Source organism: Pseudorasbora parva, chromosome 16, assembly GCF_024679245.1.
Source record: "Pseudorasbora parva isolate DD20220531a chromosome 16, ASM2467924v1, whole genome shotgun sequence".
NCBI classification, from domain to species: Eukaryota; Metazoa; Chordata; class Actinopteri; order Cypriniformes; family Gobionidae; genus Pseudorasbora; species Pseudorasbora parva.
The window spans coordinates 1,401,298-1,420,195 of record NC_090187.1 but is presented as its reverse complement, the minus strand read 5'-3'; the positions used below and the strand labels follow the sequence as shown (position 1 = coordinate 1,420,195).

The window sequence follows — 18,898 nt, the reverse complement described above, 5'->3', positions numbered from 1 at the left end:
ACAAGTGTGAGTAGTAGAGTACAAGTGTGAGTAGTAGAGTACAAGTGTTAGTACTAGAGTCAAGTGTGAGTAGTAGAGTACAAGTGTGAGTACTACAGTCAAGTGTGAGTACTAGTGTAAAAGTGTGAGTACTAGAGTACAAGTGTGAGTACTAGTGTACAAGTGTGAGTACTAGAGTCAAGTGTGAGTACTAGAGTACAAGTGTGAGAACTAGAGTACAAGTGTGAGTACTAGAGTACAAGTGTGAGTGGTAGAGTACAAGTGTGAGTACTACAGTCAAGTGTGAGTAGTAGAGTACAAGTGTGAGTACTACAGTCAAGTGTGAGTACTAGTGTACAAGTGTGAGTACTAAAGTACAAGTGTGAGTAGTAGAGTACAAGTGTGAGTACTACAGTCAAGTGTGAGTACTAGTGTGCAAGTGTGAGAACTAGAGTACAAGTGTGAGAACTAGAGTACAAGTGTGAGTACTAGAGTACAAGTGTGAGTGGTAGAGTACAAGTGTGAGTACTACAGTCAAGTGTGAGTAGTAGAGTACAAGTGTGAGTACTACAGTCAAGTGTGAGTACTAGAGTACAAGTGTGAGTACTAGAGTACAAGTGTGAGTACTAGAGTACAAGTGTGAGTAGTAGAGTACATGTGTGAGTACTACAGTCAAGTGTGAGTAGTAGAGTACAAGTGTGAGTACTAGAGTCAAGTGTGAGTAGTAGAGTACAAGTGTGAGTACTAGAGTACAAGTGTGAGTAGTAGAGTAAAAGTATGAGAAGTAGAGTACAAGTGTGAGTACTAGTGTACAAGTGTGAATACTAGTGTACAAGTGTGAGTAGTAGAGTACAAGTGTGAGTAGTAGAGTACAAGTGTGAGTACTAGAGTCAAGTGTGAGTAGTAGAGTACAAGTGTGAGTACTACAGTCAAGTGTGAGTACTAGTGTAAAAGTGTGAGTACTAGAGTACAAGTGTGAGTACTAGTGTACAAGTGTGAGTACTAGAGTCAAGTGTGAGTAGGAGAGTACAAGTGTGAGTACTAGAGTACAAGTGTGAGTAGTAGAGTACAAGTGTGAGTAGTAGAGTACAAGTGTGAGTACTAGTGTACAAGTGTGAGTACTAGTGTACAAGTGTGAGTAGTAGAGTACAAGTGTGAGTAGTAGAGTACAAGTGTGAGTAGTAGAGTACAAGTGTTAGTACTAGAGTCAAGTGTGAGTAGTAGAGTACAAGTGTGAGTACTACAGTCAAGTGTGAGTACTAGTGTAAAAGTGTGAGTACTAGAGTACAAGTGTGAGTACTAGTGTACAAGTGTGAGTACTAGAGTCAAGTGTGAGTACTAGAGTACAAGTGTGAGAACTAGAGTACAAGTGTGAGTACTAGAGTACAAGTGTGAGTGGTAGAGTACAAGTGTGAGTACTACAGTCAAGTGTGAGTAGTAGAGTACAAGTGTGAGTACTACAGTCAAGTGTGAGTACTAGTGTACAAGTGTGAGTACTAAAGTACAAGTGTGAGTAGTAGAGTACAAGTGTGAGTACTACAGTCAAGTGTGAGTACTAGTGTGCAAGTGTGAGAACTAGAGTACAAGTGTGAGAACTAGAGTACAAGTGTGAGTACTAGAGTACAAGTGTGAGTGGTAGAGTACAAGTGTGAGTACTACAGTCAAGTGTGAGTAGTAGAGTACAAGTGTGAGTACTACAGTCAAGTGTGAGTACTAGTGTACAAGTGTGAGTACTAGAGTACAAGTGTGAGTACTAGAGTACAAGTGTGAGTAGTAGAGTTCAAGTGTGAGTAGTAGAGTTCAAGTGTGAGTACTAGAGTCAAGTGTGAGTACTAGAGTACAAGTGTTAGTAGTAGAGTACAAGTTTGAGTAATATTGTACTAGTGTAAGTACAAGTGTTCTAGTGTGTGTACTAAAGTATAAGTGTAAGTTCCAGGATTCTTCAATCAACAGAAAAGAACAGCATTTATTTGAAATAGAATATTGTGTAACATTATTACTTTTGATCAATTGAATGCCTCCTTGATGAACAAAAGTATACATTTCTTTAAAAAAGAAAAGAAAAATGAAACTCCAAGGGAATGAATGTTAGTGTAAGTATAAAACGCAACATACATTATGTCTTTAAAATTGTTTTAAAAAAATGTATTTCTCTATGGAGAAAACTTTTTTGAAAACATTCTTCCAGAATTTCCACAAGCTACGACGGACCACTGTCCTGTCTATTGCAAAGCTAATTCTGATGATTTGGACATTTGTGAAAGCAGACGGCCCAACAAACAGCAGCAGGTGTGACACACACACACACACACACACAGATCCAGTGCATTCCAGTGAGCGTCGGGCCGTGTGTCGCTGTGTGTGTTTGGGTTGCTTAGCAGCGTGATCTCGTGACCAGACCAATCAGGCTAGTGTTCACTGTGAAAAGTGCTGTTTGCGTCTCCGACAGTAATGAATACAGGACTCCATCAAGAAGCAGGACAGAACAACACGCTCATTTAGACTGCTGTTTCTCCTACCAATGCATGTGCTAATTACATTCAAATTAGACCGGTGAGGAAGAGAAGGAGACAAGGACTAATAAAGGGTTTCATTCTTGCCGCTATCACTCTCTCTCTTTTGCTTTGTCCGCCTCTCTATTTCGCTCTCTCGTTTTCTTTCTGCCTGCTCACTCGACTCTTTAGGCTGCTGTGAGCTCGGCCTGGCTCTGTCAGGTAGCAATTTAAGAGGCAACATTTGCTGGGACAAGTGGAGGAACAGATGATAACAGAGAGAGAGAGAGAGAGAGAGAGAGAGAGAGAGAGAGAGAGAGAGAGAGAGAGAGAGAGAGAGAGAGAGAGAGAGAGAGAGAGAGAGAGAGAGAGAGAGAGAGAGAGAGAGAGAGAGAGAGAGAGAGAGAGAGAGAGATAGCATCACTACTGAAAAATCAAAAAAGGGTTAATAACTAGACTAGAGAATAAAAATATAAACATTTTTTGTGCGAGTATAAGCATGCACGTGCAAGAAGGTAAAAGATCGAAAGGATGGAAACCCATGAAAGGAGAAAGATAGAAAAGAAATCAGAATGAAGGAGTTTATGAAAAAGCTGATAACGCTGTTTGTTTGCACTGTCTGCGTCGTTTGATTCGCTAAAGCAATTATGCAAACCAGGTAACAACGCAAACACACCAGCAGTGTGCTGAATGCCGTTTACAGTTCAGCTCCAGATCCGGCTTGAGATGGTCTGGACTGTAATAATGCTCTCCATTACTGCTGTGGAGAATGCAAACAATGAAATTGTTTACTGCATGCTTTCAAACATAGGCAAATATAGTTTTGTGAATAAGCAAATATGGCATGCTTGTGCTACAAAGTATGATGATCAAAGCTGCCAATTTAATGCATGCAAACAATCTCAATACGAAAAAAGCAATTTAAGAGAGTAAAATCAAGAGAATAAAAGGTGAAAAACGTGGGGGAAAAAAGTGCAAAATAGAAACAAAAAAGGCATTTGAAAAGCGAAGGTGCTACACAATCATTTAATCATTTATTATTTTGTAATGCTTTAAAATAAGGTCGCGTTTGTTAACTTTAGGTAATATAAACTGAGCAATATAATTGAACACAATCAATAGTTGTTGTTGGTTTTTTTTACACTAGTAAATTGAAGGGTCCATAGCTCACGCACACACACACACACACACACACACACACGTTAATCTTGAGTATCTGAAGAGTCGTGTTGATCCTTCATATCTCATAAGAGTCTTTAGTTTATCATATTTATAAAAGACAGATACACTGAACCGATTCTTTCAGAAAACAGCCGAGCTCGTGGAGGCGTGCAGTGGGCGGAGCTAAATACACACACACACTAACACACACACACACACACACTTCTTTAGTGACATTGTTGATCTCATGTCTAAACACACAACACCAGTGCCACCGATGGCTCCCGTAACCCGAACGAAGCCTGTTGATACGCGTGTGTGTGTGTGTGTGTGTGTGTGTGTGTGTGTGTGTGTGTGTGTGTGTGTGTGTGTGTGTGTGTGTGTGTGTGTGTGTGTGTGTGTGATGGGTAGGTTTAGGGGCAGTGTAAGGGGATAGAAAATACGGTTTGTACAGTATAAAAACCATTACACCTATGGAATGTCCCTGTAAACCACATAGACCAACCAAACATGTGCGCGTGCGTTATCATATTGAGGAATATTTTGTGATATTGTTTGTTTCCCGGACGGAAACTCAACACTACAGTGGAGGTGTTTGAGGAGTTCAGACACACTGACACTGATGATACAGAGAAGACATCACACACTGAAGACATCACACACTGAAGACAGATGGACATGAGATAAAGCAGAACATGTCATATCAGTGCACTCAGCCTCATGTTAAACGAGACGTTTACTGCAACATCCCATAACCATTTCTGCTGTGACATCAGCATCAGTTCATCAATGCTAGACAGTCACCACAGCAACATCACCATGGTTACATTATTCACTGCAAAATCACCATGGCTACATTTCTAAGCATCCGTTTCCCCGGCGCTGCCTCGCCTCTGCTCTGGCAGTCTATTGACCGCTGCTGGTTTTTTACCCAGAATGCTGTGCCAGCAAAGAGAGATGGACAGCGATGATTCCTTTCTGTGTGATGCAAGACAGAGGAGCCAATTTAACACACACACACACACACACACACACACACACACACACACACACACACACACACTCACACACATACTCACACACACACTCACACTCACACTCACACTCACACTCACACTCACACTCACACTCACACTCACATACTCTCCTCCACACACACACACACACCCTCACGTACCCTCACGTACCCTCCTCCACACTCACACTCACACACACACACACACACACACACACACACACACACACACACACACACACACACACACACACACACTCACACACACACACTCACACACACACTCACACACACACTCACACACACACTCACACACACACTCACACTCACACTCACACTCACACTCACACTCACACTCACACTCACACTCACATACTCTCCTCCACACACACACACACACCCTCACGTACCCTCACGTACCCTCCTCCACACTCACACTCACACACACACACACACACACACCCACCCTCACATACTCTCCTCCACACTCACACACACACACACACCCACCCTCGCATACTCTCCTCCACACTCACACTCTCTCTCACACACACACACACACACACACACACACACACTCACTCACACACCCACCCTCACATACTCTCCTCCACACTCACACTCACACTCACACTCACACTCACACTCACACTCACACTCACACTCACACACACACACACACACACACACACACACACACACACACACACACACACACACACACACACACACACACACAGACATCAGAGAGAGAGAGCTACCACCCATTTAACTGAGAAACATCCTGACAGAACTGTTCATCCTCTTACCTCCACATTAACACATCTGGACTCTTGCATTGAATCACATGACGCTATATTCTTTCTGCAGTGAATAAAGCTCAGTGGATTAAAGGAGCAGCTGAAGTGGAATGGCAGAAGCTAACTGAGGAATGACGTCGTGGCTAATTGAGACTGAGATTAAGTTTGCTCTGACCTCGCTCAGACCGCGTCCCTCCGGTAGATCCTCTTCTCTTTCTGAACCTTGACAGACTTTTTTGATGGACATCTTTTCCCACTCCTCATTTTTTTCTACGTTTCTCGTTCTATTTGGGGCACGTCGGCATCACTTTCTCATCTTTCGTTGGGAATTTGGAGAGAAGTGTGACATTTTAACGGGTCTTGTCCTCAGCATGCTCTTCCAGAAGAAGGCTCTTTTGAATATTAAATAGGTTTTCCTCTCTCTTCACTGATAGAAATCCTAAATGTCTGACTTAGAAAGATGTTCTGAGCTCTGGCTAAGATACATAGGACATATTTCCTATTCCCTTACTTTTTTTCCACAAATGACTGAATATGGTAATTGCTTGGTAGTTCAGCCTTCCCACAAACAATACAGTTTTACTTTGCACTTACTATTAAATAATGCAACAATGAATATATGTACATTTCTGTGTCATTAAAAAACATATTTTAAACTTTCCTAGCTAGAATTTCTACGTTCCCAGAATGATAACCCGCTGGTGTTAAAATATGTCGACTTACAATAATAATAATTATTATTATTATTATTTTATTTAATGGTGCCTTTCATAACACCCAAGGTCACCTCACAAGCAAAATACAGCTCATAACCTATGAAAACATTAATAACCAACATACATTTTAGGTCCATCCCTAATGTTCTGTAAATGTTCACGATTTTCATCACATTTAGAGAACTTTTAGGGAACGTTGTGCAAGGTCGCGAGAACATCCCTTGGGTTAAAGCCTTTTTTTATTTTAATGCATTAATTATGCCTTCTAAAGCAACATATGATGGTTTCATATACACTGTAAAAAAAGTAACCTGGTTGCCTTGCAATTTTGAGTTACTTGAAATTAAAAAATTGAGTTAATACAATGAACATTTTTTGAGATTCGACAACCTTTATTAAAATATTATTAAAAGATTTTGTAAGCATATTGGGTAATTGTGTGTGTTTTATTTGTGATGACACAGCCAAATTGTGCTATTTTCATGATTTATAATTTTTTTATATGGTTCAGATACAATAATATTTTGAGTTTCTATTTATTAAACAAATTTCCTTCATTGTATTAACTCATTTTTTTATTATTTCAATAAACTCAAAATGAAGGCAACCAGGTTGCTTACTTTTTTAAGTTAAACCAACAACAACAAAAAATGTATAGTGTAGTTGCCATCACTCCAGAAACTCATCTATGCTTCTGATCAAAATCTGACCACGTCTTAATGTAGAACATTTTGTTTCAAAGCAAATTCTGTTTGCAATAGAAAAACAACCAGCAAACTCCTCGGCTAGGTCAATATTAATTTCCAAAGTTGTTGAGCATACAGCAGCTGTTGTAAACAAATGCAAATGCATTTTCATATCAAACAAGGTCGGCGTGATCACTCAGCGCGCACACGCATTCTGACGCCTGTTTACTAACCGGTTGTAAGTCTATCGTATTCAGGATGATCCACGCACAGCCTTTCTGCTGAGATTAACGCTGCCAATGGCCAGGAGGAGCGAGAGCTGGAAAGTTCACAGAGTCTGACCTTCATTCATCAGCATCACTCACTGTAGTCGAAGCTCATTGATACACCTCATTATTGCATATTTTCTGAGATTGAACAGACACATGTTCAGATGAGATGCAATGCTGTGAGGTCTTCACCCAAGCACAAAACTATTCATATTTTAAAGAAGTTATTTGTGAAATAATCATCCACTTTCTCATTTAAGAAAGGGAGAAAACTGATGGCGATACTTATTGGGCCGATGTGTTATGAGCGTTTCATGAAGCCATCGCAGTGAAGATTTTAAACTGACTTCAGATTATTTTACAGTGATTAGAAAGATATTGAGGATTTTAAAGGGACGGTCCACTAAAACATGTCTCATATGACCTTTGCATGGAACATATTTAGCAGAATGTCCAAGCTGGAACTTAAAAGAACCACGACAGCCGTTTAAGTTTTATAAAGCCATATGAGAGATTTGTGTGAGAATGAGACCAAAATTCATGACCTTTTTTTCCACCTATGGAAACACCATTCTAGTAAATAATAGAAGTTATGAAGGTGAGATGTCTATTTTCATACAGTCATACAACAGCATGAGGGGGAGTAAATAATCACACAATCCATATTTTTGGGTGAACAATCCCTTTAAAGGGGACTTATTATGCTAAATTCTCTTTCACACAGTGTTCGAACACAAATGTGTGTTTGCAGTGTGTTACACAACCAGCATATAATGGTAAAGATCCACCCACTCTTCTTTTTTAATCCCTTAAATCCTAAGCCGTTTGCAGATTCTAGCAGTGACATCACACATGCTTAGCTCCGCCCACGAGTGCACACAGAAATCCATATATCAGAAGTTTAGACTGATATGGCTTTTAAACGCATACAGATCATAAACTCTCATGATGACGAAGAACTGCAGTGTCAACAAGTGTCATTTGAGTATTTAAAGCACAAGCTGTACAGGCTCCGCCCTCTTCTGGATAAGGGGCGGTGCAGCAGCTCATTTGCATTTAAAGATGCATGCATGAAAACAGCTCGTTTTTCCTTCCACTCAAAAATGGGAATTTACAACATGACTTAATAAATGACCAGTGGGGTATTTTGAGCTGAAACTTCACACACACATTCTAGGGACACCTAAGACTTATATTATATCTCGTTAAAGGAGCTTAATAGGTCAACTTTAAAGGTTTAGTTCACCCAAAAATGAAAATTGTGTGATTAATTCCTCCTGTGGTTGGCCAGCCGTCAGACCTCCGCTCATCTTCACACACAGATGAAGATATTAGTGTTGAAATCCGATGGCTCAGAAAGGCCTTCATTGACACCAATGTCATTTCCTCTCTCAAGACCCATAAAGGCACTAAAGACGTCGTTACAAAGCCCATCTCACTACAGCGGCTCTACAATCATTGATGAAGAGGCCAGAATAGAGTTAGTGCACAAAAAAAAACTAAATAACGACTTGTATAGTGATGGCCGATTTCAAAACAAAACGTCGAACTGTTATGAATCAGTGAATCGATTCATGATTCGGATCGCCAAAGTCAAGTGATTTCAGCAGTTTGACACGTGATCCGAATCATGAATCGATTCACTGATTCATCACGCTTATAAATGGAGATTTGCTTTACATCCTCAGCGACTCACCTGTGATGGTGACGGACGCTTGTCCTTCGTCTCCGAGCAGCGGATTGGTCAGTCTGCAGTTGTAGGTGCTGTCGGGCTCCAGGAGGACGGTCAAGACACTCTTCACACTGAAGAGACCCTCCTCATTGGCTACTTGTGAGATGGTAATGTTGTCGGTCAGGTTTTGTCCTGCTCCATCCTGCCACAACACCTCCGCCTCAGGATAACCTCCATACGCCACACAGGTGAGGGCGACCTCATCTCCGGGCTTCAGGAGCGGCTCTGAGCCCCAGGTGACCAGGGGTTTGGAGAACGGTGCTGGAGAGAGCAACAGAGGACGAGTTAGTGTTTATAACCAGTGTTAGGGAAAGTTTGAAAAGAGGCAGACAGAGTACACAGCTTCATTACATGAGTAAAAGTACAGATACCCCCTGCAAAATTTTACTCAAATACAAGTAAAAGTACTACAGTCAGATGTCTACTTAAGTAAAAGTCCTACAGTCAGATGCCTACTTAAGTAAAAGTACTACAGTCAGATGTCTACTTAAGTAAAAGTACTACAGTCAGATGTCTACTTAAGTAAAAGTACTACAGTCAGATGTCTACTTAAGTAAAATAACTACAGTCAGATGTCTACTTAATTAAAAGTCCTACAGTCAGATGCCTACTTAAGTAAAAGTCCTACAGTCAGATGTCTACTTAAGTAAAATAACTACAGTCAGATGTCTACTTAAGTAAAAGAACTGCAGTCAGATGCCTACTTAAGTAAAAGTACTACAGTCAGATGCCTACTTAAGTAAAAGTACTACAGTCAGATGTCTACTTAAGTAAAATAACTACAGTCAGATGTCTACTTAAGTAAAAGTACTACAGTCAGATGTCTACTTAAGTAAAATAACTACAGTCAGATGTCTACTTAATTAAAAGTCCTACAGTCAGATGCCTACTTAAGTAAAAGTCCTACAGTCAGATGTCTACTTAAGTAAAAGAACTACAGTCAGATGTCTACTTAAGTAAAAGAACTGCAGTCAGATGCCTACTTAAGTAAAAGTCCTACAGTCAGATGCCTACTTAAGTAAAAGTACTACAGTCAGATGTCTACTTAAGTAAAAGTACTACAGTCAGATGTCTACTTAAGTAAAAGTACTACAGTCAGATGTCTACTTAAGTAAAAGTACTACAGTCAGATGTCTACTTAAGTAAAAGTACTACAGTCAGATGTCTACTTAATTAAAAGTCCTACAGTCAGATGCCTACTTAAGTAAAAGTCCTACAGTCAGATGTCTACTTAAGTAAAATAACTACAGTCAGATGCCTTCTTAAGTAAAAGTCCTACAGTCAGATGCCTACTTAAGTAAAAGTACTACAGTCAGATGTCTACTTAAGTAAAATAACTACAGTCAGATGCCTACTTAAGTAAAAGAACTACAGTCAGATGTCTACTTAAGTAAAAGTCCTACAGTCAGATGCCTACTTAAGTAAAAGTCTTACAGTCAGATGTCTACTTAAGTAAAAGCACTACAGTCAGATGTCTACTTAAGTAAAAGTACTACAGTCAGATGTCTACTTAAGTAAAAGCACTACAGTCAGATGTCTACTTAAGTAAAAGTACTACAGTCAGATGTCTACTTAAGTAAAATAACTACAGTCAGATGTCTACTTAAGTAAAAGCACTACAGTCAGATGTCTACTTAAGTAAAAGCACTACAGTCAGATGTCTACTTAAGTAAAAGCACTACAGTCAGATGTCTACTTAAGTAAAAGCACTACAGTCAGATGTCTACTTAAGTAAAAACACTACAGTCAGATGTCTACTTAAGTAAAAGCACTACAGTCAGATGTCTACTTAAGTAAAAGTACTACAGTCAGGTGTCTACTTAAGTAAAAGAACTACAGTCAGATGTCTACTTAAGTAAAAGAACTACAGTCAGATGTCTACTTAAGTAAAAGCACTACAGTCAGATGTCCACTCAAGTAAAACTACTACAGTCAGATGTCTACTTAAGTAAAAGCACTACAGTCAGATGTCTACTTAAGTAAAAGCACTACAGTCAGATGTCTACTCTAGTAAAAGCACTACAGTCAGATGTCTACTTAAGTAAAAGCACTACAGTCAGATGTCTACTTAAGTAAAAGTACTACAGTCAGATGTCTACTTAAGTAAAAGCACTACAGTCAGATGTCTACTCTAGTAAAAGCACTACAGTCAGATGTCTACTCTAGTAAAAGCACTACAGTCAGATGTCCACTCAAGTAAAAGCACTACAGTCAGATGTCTACTTAAGTAAAAGTACTACAGTCAGATGTCTACTTAAGTAAAATAACTACAGTCAGATGTCTACTTAAGTAAAAGTACTACAGTCAGATGTCTACTTAAGTAAAATAACTACAGTCAGATGTCTACTTAAGTAAAAGTACTACAGTCAGATGTCTACTTAAGTAAAAGCACTACAGTCAGATGTCTACTTAAGTAAAAGCACTACAGTCAGATGTCTATTCTAGTAAAGTACTACAGTCAGATGTCTACTCTAGTAAAAGCACTACAGTCAGATGTCTACTCTAGTAAAAGCACTACAGTCAGATGTCTACTCTAGTAAAAGCACTACAGTCAGATGTCTACTCTAGTAAAAGCACTACAGTCAGATGTCTACTCTAGTAAAAGCACTACAGTCAGATGTCTACTCTAGTAAAAGCACTACAGTCAGATGTCTACTTAAGTAAAATAACTACAGTCAGATGTCTACTTAAGTAAAAGCACTACAGTCAGATGTCTACTTAAGTAAAAGCACTACAGTCAGATGTCTACTTAAGTAAAAGAACTACAGTCAGATGTCTACTCTAGTAAAGTACTACAGTCAGATGTCTACTCTAGTAAAAGCACTACAGTCAGATGTCTACTCTAGTAAAAGCACTACAGTCAGATGTCTACTCAAGTAAAAGTACTACAGTCAGATGTCTACTCTAGTAAAACTACTACAGTCAGATGTCTACTAAAGTAAAAGTACTACAGTCAGATGTCTACTTAAGTAAAATAACTACAGTCAGATGTCTACTTAAGTAAAAGTACTACAGTCAGATGTCTACTTAAGTAAAAGCACTACAGTCAGATGTCTACTTAAGTAAAAGCACTACAGTCAGATGTCTACTTAAGTAAAAGCACTACAGTCAGATGTCTACTCTAGTAAAAGCACTACAGTCAGATGTCTACTCTAGTAAAAGCACTACAGTCAGATGTCCACTCAAGTAAAAGCACTACAGTCAGATGTCTACTTAAGTAAAAGTACTACAGTCAGATGTCTACTCTAGTAAAAGCACTACAGTCAGATGTCTACTTAAGTAAAAGTACTACAGTCAGATGTCTACTTAAGTAAAATAACTACAGTCAGATGTCTACTTAAGTAAAAGTACTACAGTCAGATGTCTACTTAAGTAAAAGCACTACAGTCAGATGTCTACTTAAGTAAAAGCACTACAGTCAGATGTCTATTCTAGTAAAGTACTACAGTCAGATGTCTACTCTAGTAAAAGCACTACAGTCAGATGTCTACTCTAGTAAAAGCACTACAGTCAGATGTCTACTTAAGTAAAATAACTACAGTCAGATGTCTACTTAAGTAAAAGCACTACAGTCAGATGTCTACTTAAGTAAAAGCACTACAATCAGATGTCTACTTAAGTAAAAGAACTACAGTCAGATGTCTACTCTAGTAAAGTACTACAGTCAGATGTCTACTCTAGTAAAGTACTACAGTCAGATGTCTACTTAAGTAAAAGCACTACAATCAGATGTCTACTTAAGTAAAAGTACTACAGTCAGATGTCTACTTAAGTAAAAGTACTACAGTCAGATGTCTACTCTAGTAAAGTACTACAGTCAGATGTCTACTTAAGTAAAAGCACTACAGTCAGATGTCTACTTAAGTAAAAGCACTACAGTCAGATGTCTACTTAAGTAAAAGCACTACAGTCAGATGCCTACTTAAGTAAACGTACTACAGTCAGATGTCTACTTAAGTAAACGTACTACAGTCAGATGTCTACTCTAGTAAAAGCACTACAGTCAGATGTCTACTCTAGTAAAAGCACTACAGTCAGATGTCTACTCTAGTAAAAGCACTACAGTCAGATGTCTACTTAAGTAAAATAACTACAGTCAGATGTCTTCTTAAGTAAAAGTACTAAGTATTTATGGATTATGAATTACATGTATTTATTTTTTATATATGTATACATTTAGTACTTTTTTTACATATTTACTATTTTACATTATTTATTTATTATTTTACATATTATTTACATATTTATAATGAACTACATTAATTATTATTTCATTATATAGTGTATGCATTTCCCATTGGTCTGAAGAAAAGTGAACTTAAATGTAAGTTCACTCTCTGAGTTGCTCATGGAACAGCAGAAATGCAGCGATTATCCCAGCAAACACTTATAAAAACATTGGCATTATACGGAGAGGGATGACATTAAAATGCTATCGGAAGTTTTCTGAAGAGTCATGCGAATGCCTTATTTCAGAGTCAGAGCGGTGAGTTAGCAGTGCGATAAAGCCACAGAAAGCCAATGGCGTCACATTTAGCCGAGCGATCTACCGCTGCGCTCCACCTTGGGACCGGCTTGACATGATTCCCATTAAATTGTTAATTACATTCTAGGAGCTTAGCATAAAACACACATGGCTCAACATCAGACAGAAACATGCTCCTCTACGAGAGAAAGCTTCTCCCCGTCACCAGGGCAGCGAAGCCACAGCTGGGGAAGGCTTCTGGGAAATCGGCCGCTCGTAAAGTGTTTTTGTTGGGGTTAGTACTTCGTTGGCAGATGAAGAAATTATTGCCCTGAATACCCTTGAGCAGCTACACAGAGGGAGCTGGAGGCGGCCTTATTCCCAAAGCCAATCATAATTCAGCAAACAAAAAAGTTGTGCGTTGGGACGATGGGACGAAAAGCAATCAGACGGTTGTGGGGTCGCCGAAAAGTGTCTGTAACCTCTCGCTTCTGTCCGACAGACTGAAGATGAGACCAAAGACTGAAAAAAGTAACAACAGCAGCTTTAAAATTCAACAAATCCGTCTGTTGTTTCTTTGATTAATCAGATATTACCAGAGGTGGACAAAGTACACAGCTTCATTACTTGAGTTAAAGTACTGCTGGTCAAATATTTCTCTGTTACAAGTTCTAAAAACTGATTTTTATTTCAGGAAAACTACCAAAGTATTTGTTTTTAAAAGCACTTAAGTATCAAAAGTAAATTGTCTTTTTTATGTCAGTGCATTATTTTATTATTGTTGTATTTGTCACTTTAAGGCCGAATGCACGGATCCAATACACTGATACAGATCTGATATTCCTCTCAGTTTACTTCGGCTCTGTTTGAGTGTGCCTGTGAGTCTACGCACTGATTTGAGCAAATATCCAATCATATGCACTAAAGTTAGGGGTGTTAGCCGCGTTTTAAAGCATGCACTCTTTTACACTGAACGCGCGCACTAAACATCTGTCAAACACACACATTACTGGACAGTCTTACTGCGCTAATACTGTCAAACACACGCAAGGTTAACATATAAACACAGTCGGTTAACTTATGTCTAAAGTGAAAGTTAAATTGTGTGCGTCTATATATGAGATGCGAGCAGGTCTTCAATTGACAGCAGCAGCCTATAGTGAACCGCAAGTCCTTAAAGAGACAGTTCACCTCTAAAATGATGTTAATAAACAAAAGGCTACTGTATTAAAAGCTACTGTATTAAAGGTTAATAAACCTTTAATACAGTAGCTTTTAATCAATGTTTTAATTGTAATAAAATACTTAAACCTACATTTATTCATTCAGTTTCATACTTAAATGCTACTGTACATCTCTGAGCTGCCACTGTAAATCTTTATATATATTTATATTATATCATACAATACACTGGGAATGTGTACATGTTTTTTTTTTGGGTATTGTTTTAAGTTTAAGTAAGGGTTTTCAAGTCTTTTAAGTAAAATAAAGAAAGAGTATTGCTATAAAAACATTTTCTCCTTAACTTTTTCTGTTCCTGTCGCCTAAGAATAGAATAGCAAAAAAACGAACCGAACCGAACTGAAAAACCGTGGTTAAAAACCGAGGTGTTAGTTGAACCGTGGACTAACTGTATTGTTGCATCTCTAATGTTGATATATGTTTACTCTTCTCTTTCTCCCAGACGTTTAATTTTTGAACATTTGATGAGACATCCATCAAGGGTAAAAGCCAATTTTTCAGAAAACTGAAGCATTCTTTCTAAGTATCGCCATGGGTGCAAACACTGTGCTGAGGAAACGTCTTCTTCCATTCCATACACACACATATATTATGTAAACACAAATTTAAATTTTGGATGTGACTAATTATGATTAATCAATTAGCCCGCACTAAAAGATACCTTAAATTTTGAGATGCAATGATAACTTCTCACTGATATGAAAGTGACCTATAACATCCTATGATATGAAATTCATCAAAAATTTAAATGATCGCAAGAATGTGGCTGTTGACGGAAGGATGGAAGGAAGGAAGGATGGATGGATGGATGGATGGATGGATGGATGGATGGATGGATGTTGTAATCCGCTGGTGACGAGAGTTGATGTTAGTTGTGTTCTTCGTCTTCTTCTCACGTCAAGTCTTTCCTTTTGGTTATTAAATAATGATTTGTGACCAGCTAAACCTTTGAGTGTCATATAAACTCATAATAATTACAGATGACACATTTTGGTGGTGCTAATTGAAAATCTCCTGAAGAAGAAACGGCTTCTGCGATCTCAAAATAATACTGCTAATAAATAGTAAAGGTTATTATGTTCAGCGCTGAAAATGACAGGATTGCTTTTGTTTAATCTTCATTAGACGTACAGAAGCAGACAGGAGTGCTACATCTCAGAGCATTAATATTCCTTAATTCAACGCATCGAAAGAGAAAGGCGAGAGACTGAGAGGAAGAGAGAGGAGAATGGGAAAATGCCATCTATAGATCATAAATAATGATGTAGCCGGTAAGTCTGAGTGCACTCAGCCATAAAAATAATAACACATATAGGCGGCTACAGTTGAGCGCGTTCTCCGGGGATTGCAGGCAGCGAACCATCAATCACACCAAATCCTAACAATCGATATGACTGTATATTGATCAGGGTCATTGTGAGAATCGCAGATAAATGATCGGGCTCATTATTGGGCCCTTGCAAAAGCACTACGCATTTTATGGCCAATAATCAAGATGTGCAAAGATATCAATCACACAACACGCCTGCGATATCCATAAGGGACGTACTGTGCATAATAACACACATTACGATAAAGTACAGAACATAATAATGCAGCGCTCTGATATCAAGTATCTGTTCGGTGCACTGCCGACAGTAATATTTCAGCTTTCAAGACTCATATAGATGATATGGATTATATGGATTTAGCAGACAGTCAATTTTCTAGATTAAAGTAAGGCATGGGGTCCAAAGCGAGTTAAGCTCTACTGACGGCATAACGTCAATCATCACAGAAAATCATTTCAACTCTCAGTTTATTAAAGAAAACGAGGCACACAAACGAGCAGTCAATTAGTGAGGTGAACGAGTTTAGATTTTTTTGCTTGTAATTAGCGTTTATTTATTTTTGATGTCTTAATTAGTCTGCGGTGCTGATTTTCAGTAAAACCCTCTCACACTCTAAAAACTAATACTATGATTTACTCAAATTTTTTGGTGAAACATTTTTACACTAAAAAAATTGAGTAAATTTTAAAGCAGTGAAATCAATTATAGACACCATAAGAACTGAGTAAATGTAAGTAAAAAAATTAAGTAGATCTGAGTAACTGCATTTGTTACATTAACAAATTCAATTGAGTAGGAAAAATTGGGTAAAAAGCATTTTAAAAACCAATATTTATGACTATTATGAACTGTTTTTATTTATGAGTATTACTAACTTGTATAGTATAACTTTAATTTCCTCTAAACCTTTGTAAAATACTCCACAGTCCACACAAACACACTTACACATGACATGGCCTTTTATTGTCGACGAGTAACGTTACAGCAATAATGTTACAGCATATATTAGGCTACTGTTTTGACATGTAAAGAATAACAGTTATTTTACAACATTTAAACTCATGTAACAAACATTTTAGAAGTAAAAATTAAACATTTAAAAGTAATTCAAGTGTAATTAACCGGTCTGTTATCCCATTTCCACCGTATCAGCGCTGTTTCTGGAGCCTGAGATGGACAAACGTTAGCGGTCTGCGGGTGGACTTTGAACTTGAGACCGCTGTCCTGCTTCATTTGTAGCTGAAAGATGCTGCGAGGCGCCAGACTCCATAACCTGACAATAAACAAACAGTGCCCAGTTTTAATAAGATTTTATCATCCAAATTCATTATCTTTACGAATAAAGTTGTGTTTTGAGCAACACAGCAGGCGTTTCAAAGACCAACGCCACACGTTAACTTAAGGTGAGACACACTGTCCCTGTATGTTGTTTTGAATTAAATAAAATGCCTTTTAGCACAGTAATGATTATATAGATTAAAAAAAAACATACAAACCTGAATTTCAGAGGAAATGCCCCAATTCTGCGACGCTGAGAAGAAGAAACTGCTCTGGTGACTGAGGAGAATTCAAATATCCGCACTCACTCAACCGTCGAGCTGTCCTCACGTCAGAGGGTGGGGGAGGGGTGCATCGTTTTAATCGAGTAAACTTACTCAATTTCTTCAGTGTGTGTTAAATATTTATAATCTTGATTTTAATTAAGTAATATTTATGGTTCTTGAAACAGATCGGTTTAATTCTCCATTCTCAAATATTTTGGAATAAATTTCGCAAATGTATTAAGTATATTCAAAATAAAGAATTGGTTATTTGAATACTAAATTATTTTAATGAAAAAAACTTAAATATAACTATAAATTTTAGACAAAATTAACTGTTGGATTTTTAGTCAATTATTTTGGTATGTTTAACTAAAACCATCAAGTAAATGATATTGAGAGATTTTATTAAGTTAATAAAGTTAATTATTACTGTGATATTTACTAAGCCACTGAATTATTTTTTAGAGTGCAGGTTAAAACCACAAACGTGTTTATAATGAGATAATATATTATACTAGTTCATTTTAATTCAAATTTTGAATTAGTTTGTATATTTTTTTAGTTTTCATTTTAATTTTAGTTAAAGTTTTAGTAATTATGTTTGTTTTGTTTCACGTTTCAACTTTATTTTATTTTTTATTATATTTTATTTTATTAAATCAAGTTAAACTAAATGACAAGGAGAAATGCTGCTTTAGCAATTAGCTGAAATAAAAGCAGATTTTAATACATAAATTAACATTTATTTTATTTCAGGAAACATTTTTTATTTTTTTATGGTTTAAGTTTCATTTATATATAAATTTAACCCAGCCAGAAATATAAATTCAGGCAGGCAAACCCAAAATCCTTTTTTTCATCTTCGAGACTAAAATTAAGAAATTCTTATTAAAATCAAAGTCCATTCATATTATGTAATTAAAAACAATATAATATTCATAAAAACCAAGCAGATTAATCAAAGTCTTCTGAAGACATGATTATTGAGCTAAAAATATTTAATTTAAGATTTTTATTACATATCTAACATCTTTACATCTATAGCCGACTAATGTGGGTTTTTGGGGACCGATGTCAATACTGATAATAGTAAAACAAGTCTGATATCGATATATTAATACGTATTACATATATACGTATACACTTTGCCATTGATGTGTCCAAACTTTTGACTGGTACTGTATATATAATACAGTATGTAAATAGTATACATACATTGTACATAATTACAACAGAACAAATACAAATGAAAAACTGTTATTTTCAGGTCTAAACTAGACTGTCAGGGATACAATATCACTTCACAGTCTTCACTAAATAGATATAGATTACCCTTATTAAAGTTATTCAGCCAAGAGCAGTGAGTCATTTTTCTGTCTTTTATTATCTCATCACTTCCTGCCATTGACAAGATTTTCTGTTTTTATTGTTGTATCGTAGGGGGCGTTATTACTCATATCCTGAAC

At 37.4% G+C, this 18,898-nt stretch overlaps 1 protein-coding gene across 4 annotated transcripts in view; it reads right to left on the bottom strand.

The window, feature by feature from the left end:
- The window catches only part of cd276 (CD276 molecule), a 130,645-nt gene that overhangs the window by 72,203 nt on the left and 39,544 nt on the right, over window positions 1-18,898 (bottom strand). For all 4 annotated transcript variants that reach the window (XR_010898492.1, XM_067419765.1, XM_067419767.1 and 1 more), the window contains exon 4: window positions 8,815-9,111. Coding sequence is in view for 3 of the 4 variants with exons in the window: in XM_067419765.1 (XP_067275866.1) it covers window positions 8,815-9,111 (297 nt within the window). In the remaining variant the exon portion in view is untranslated. The remainder of the gene's footprint in view (window positions 1-8,814; window positions 9,112-18,898) is intronic.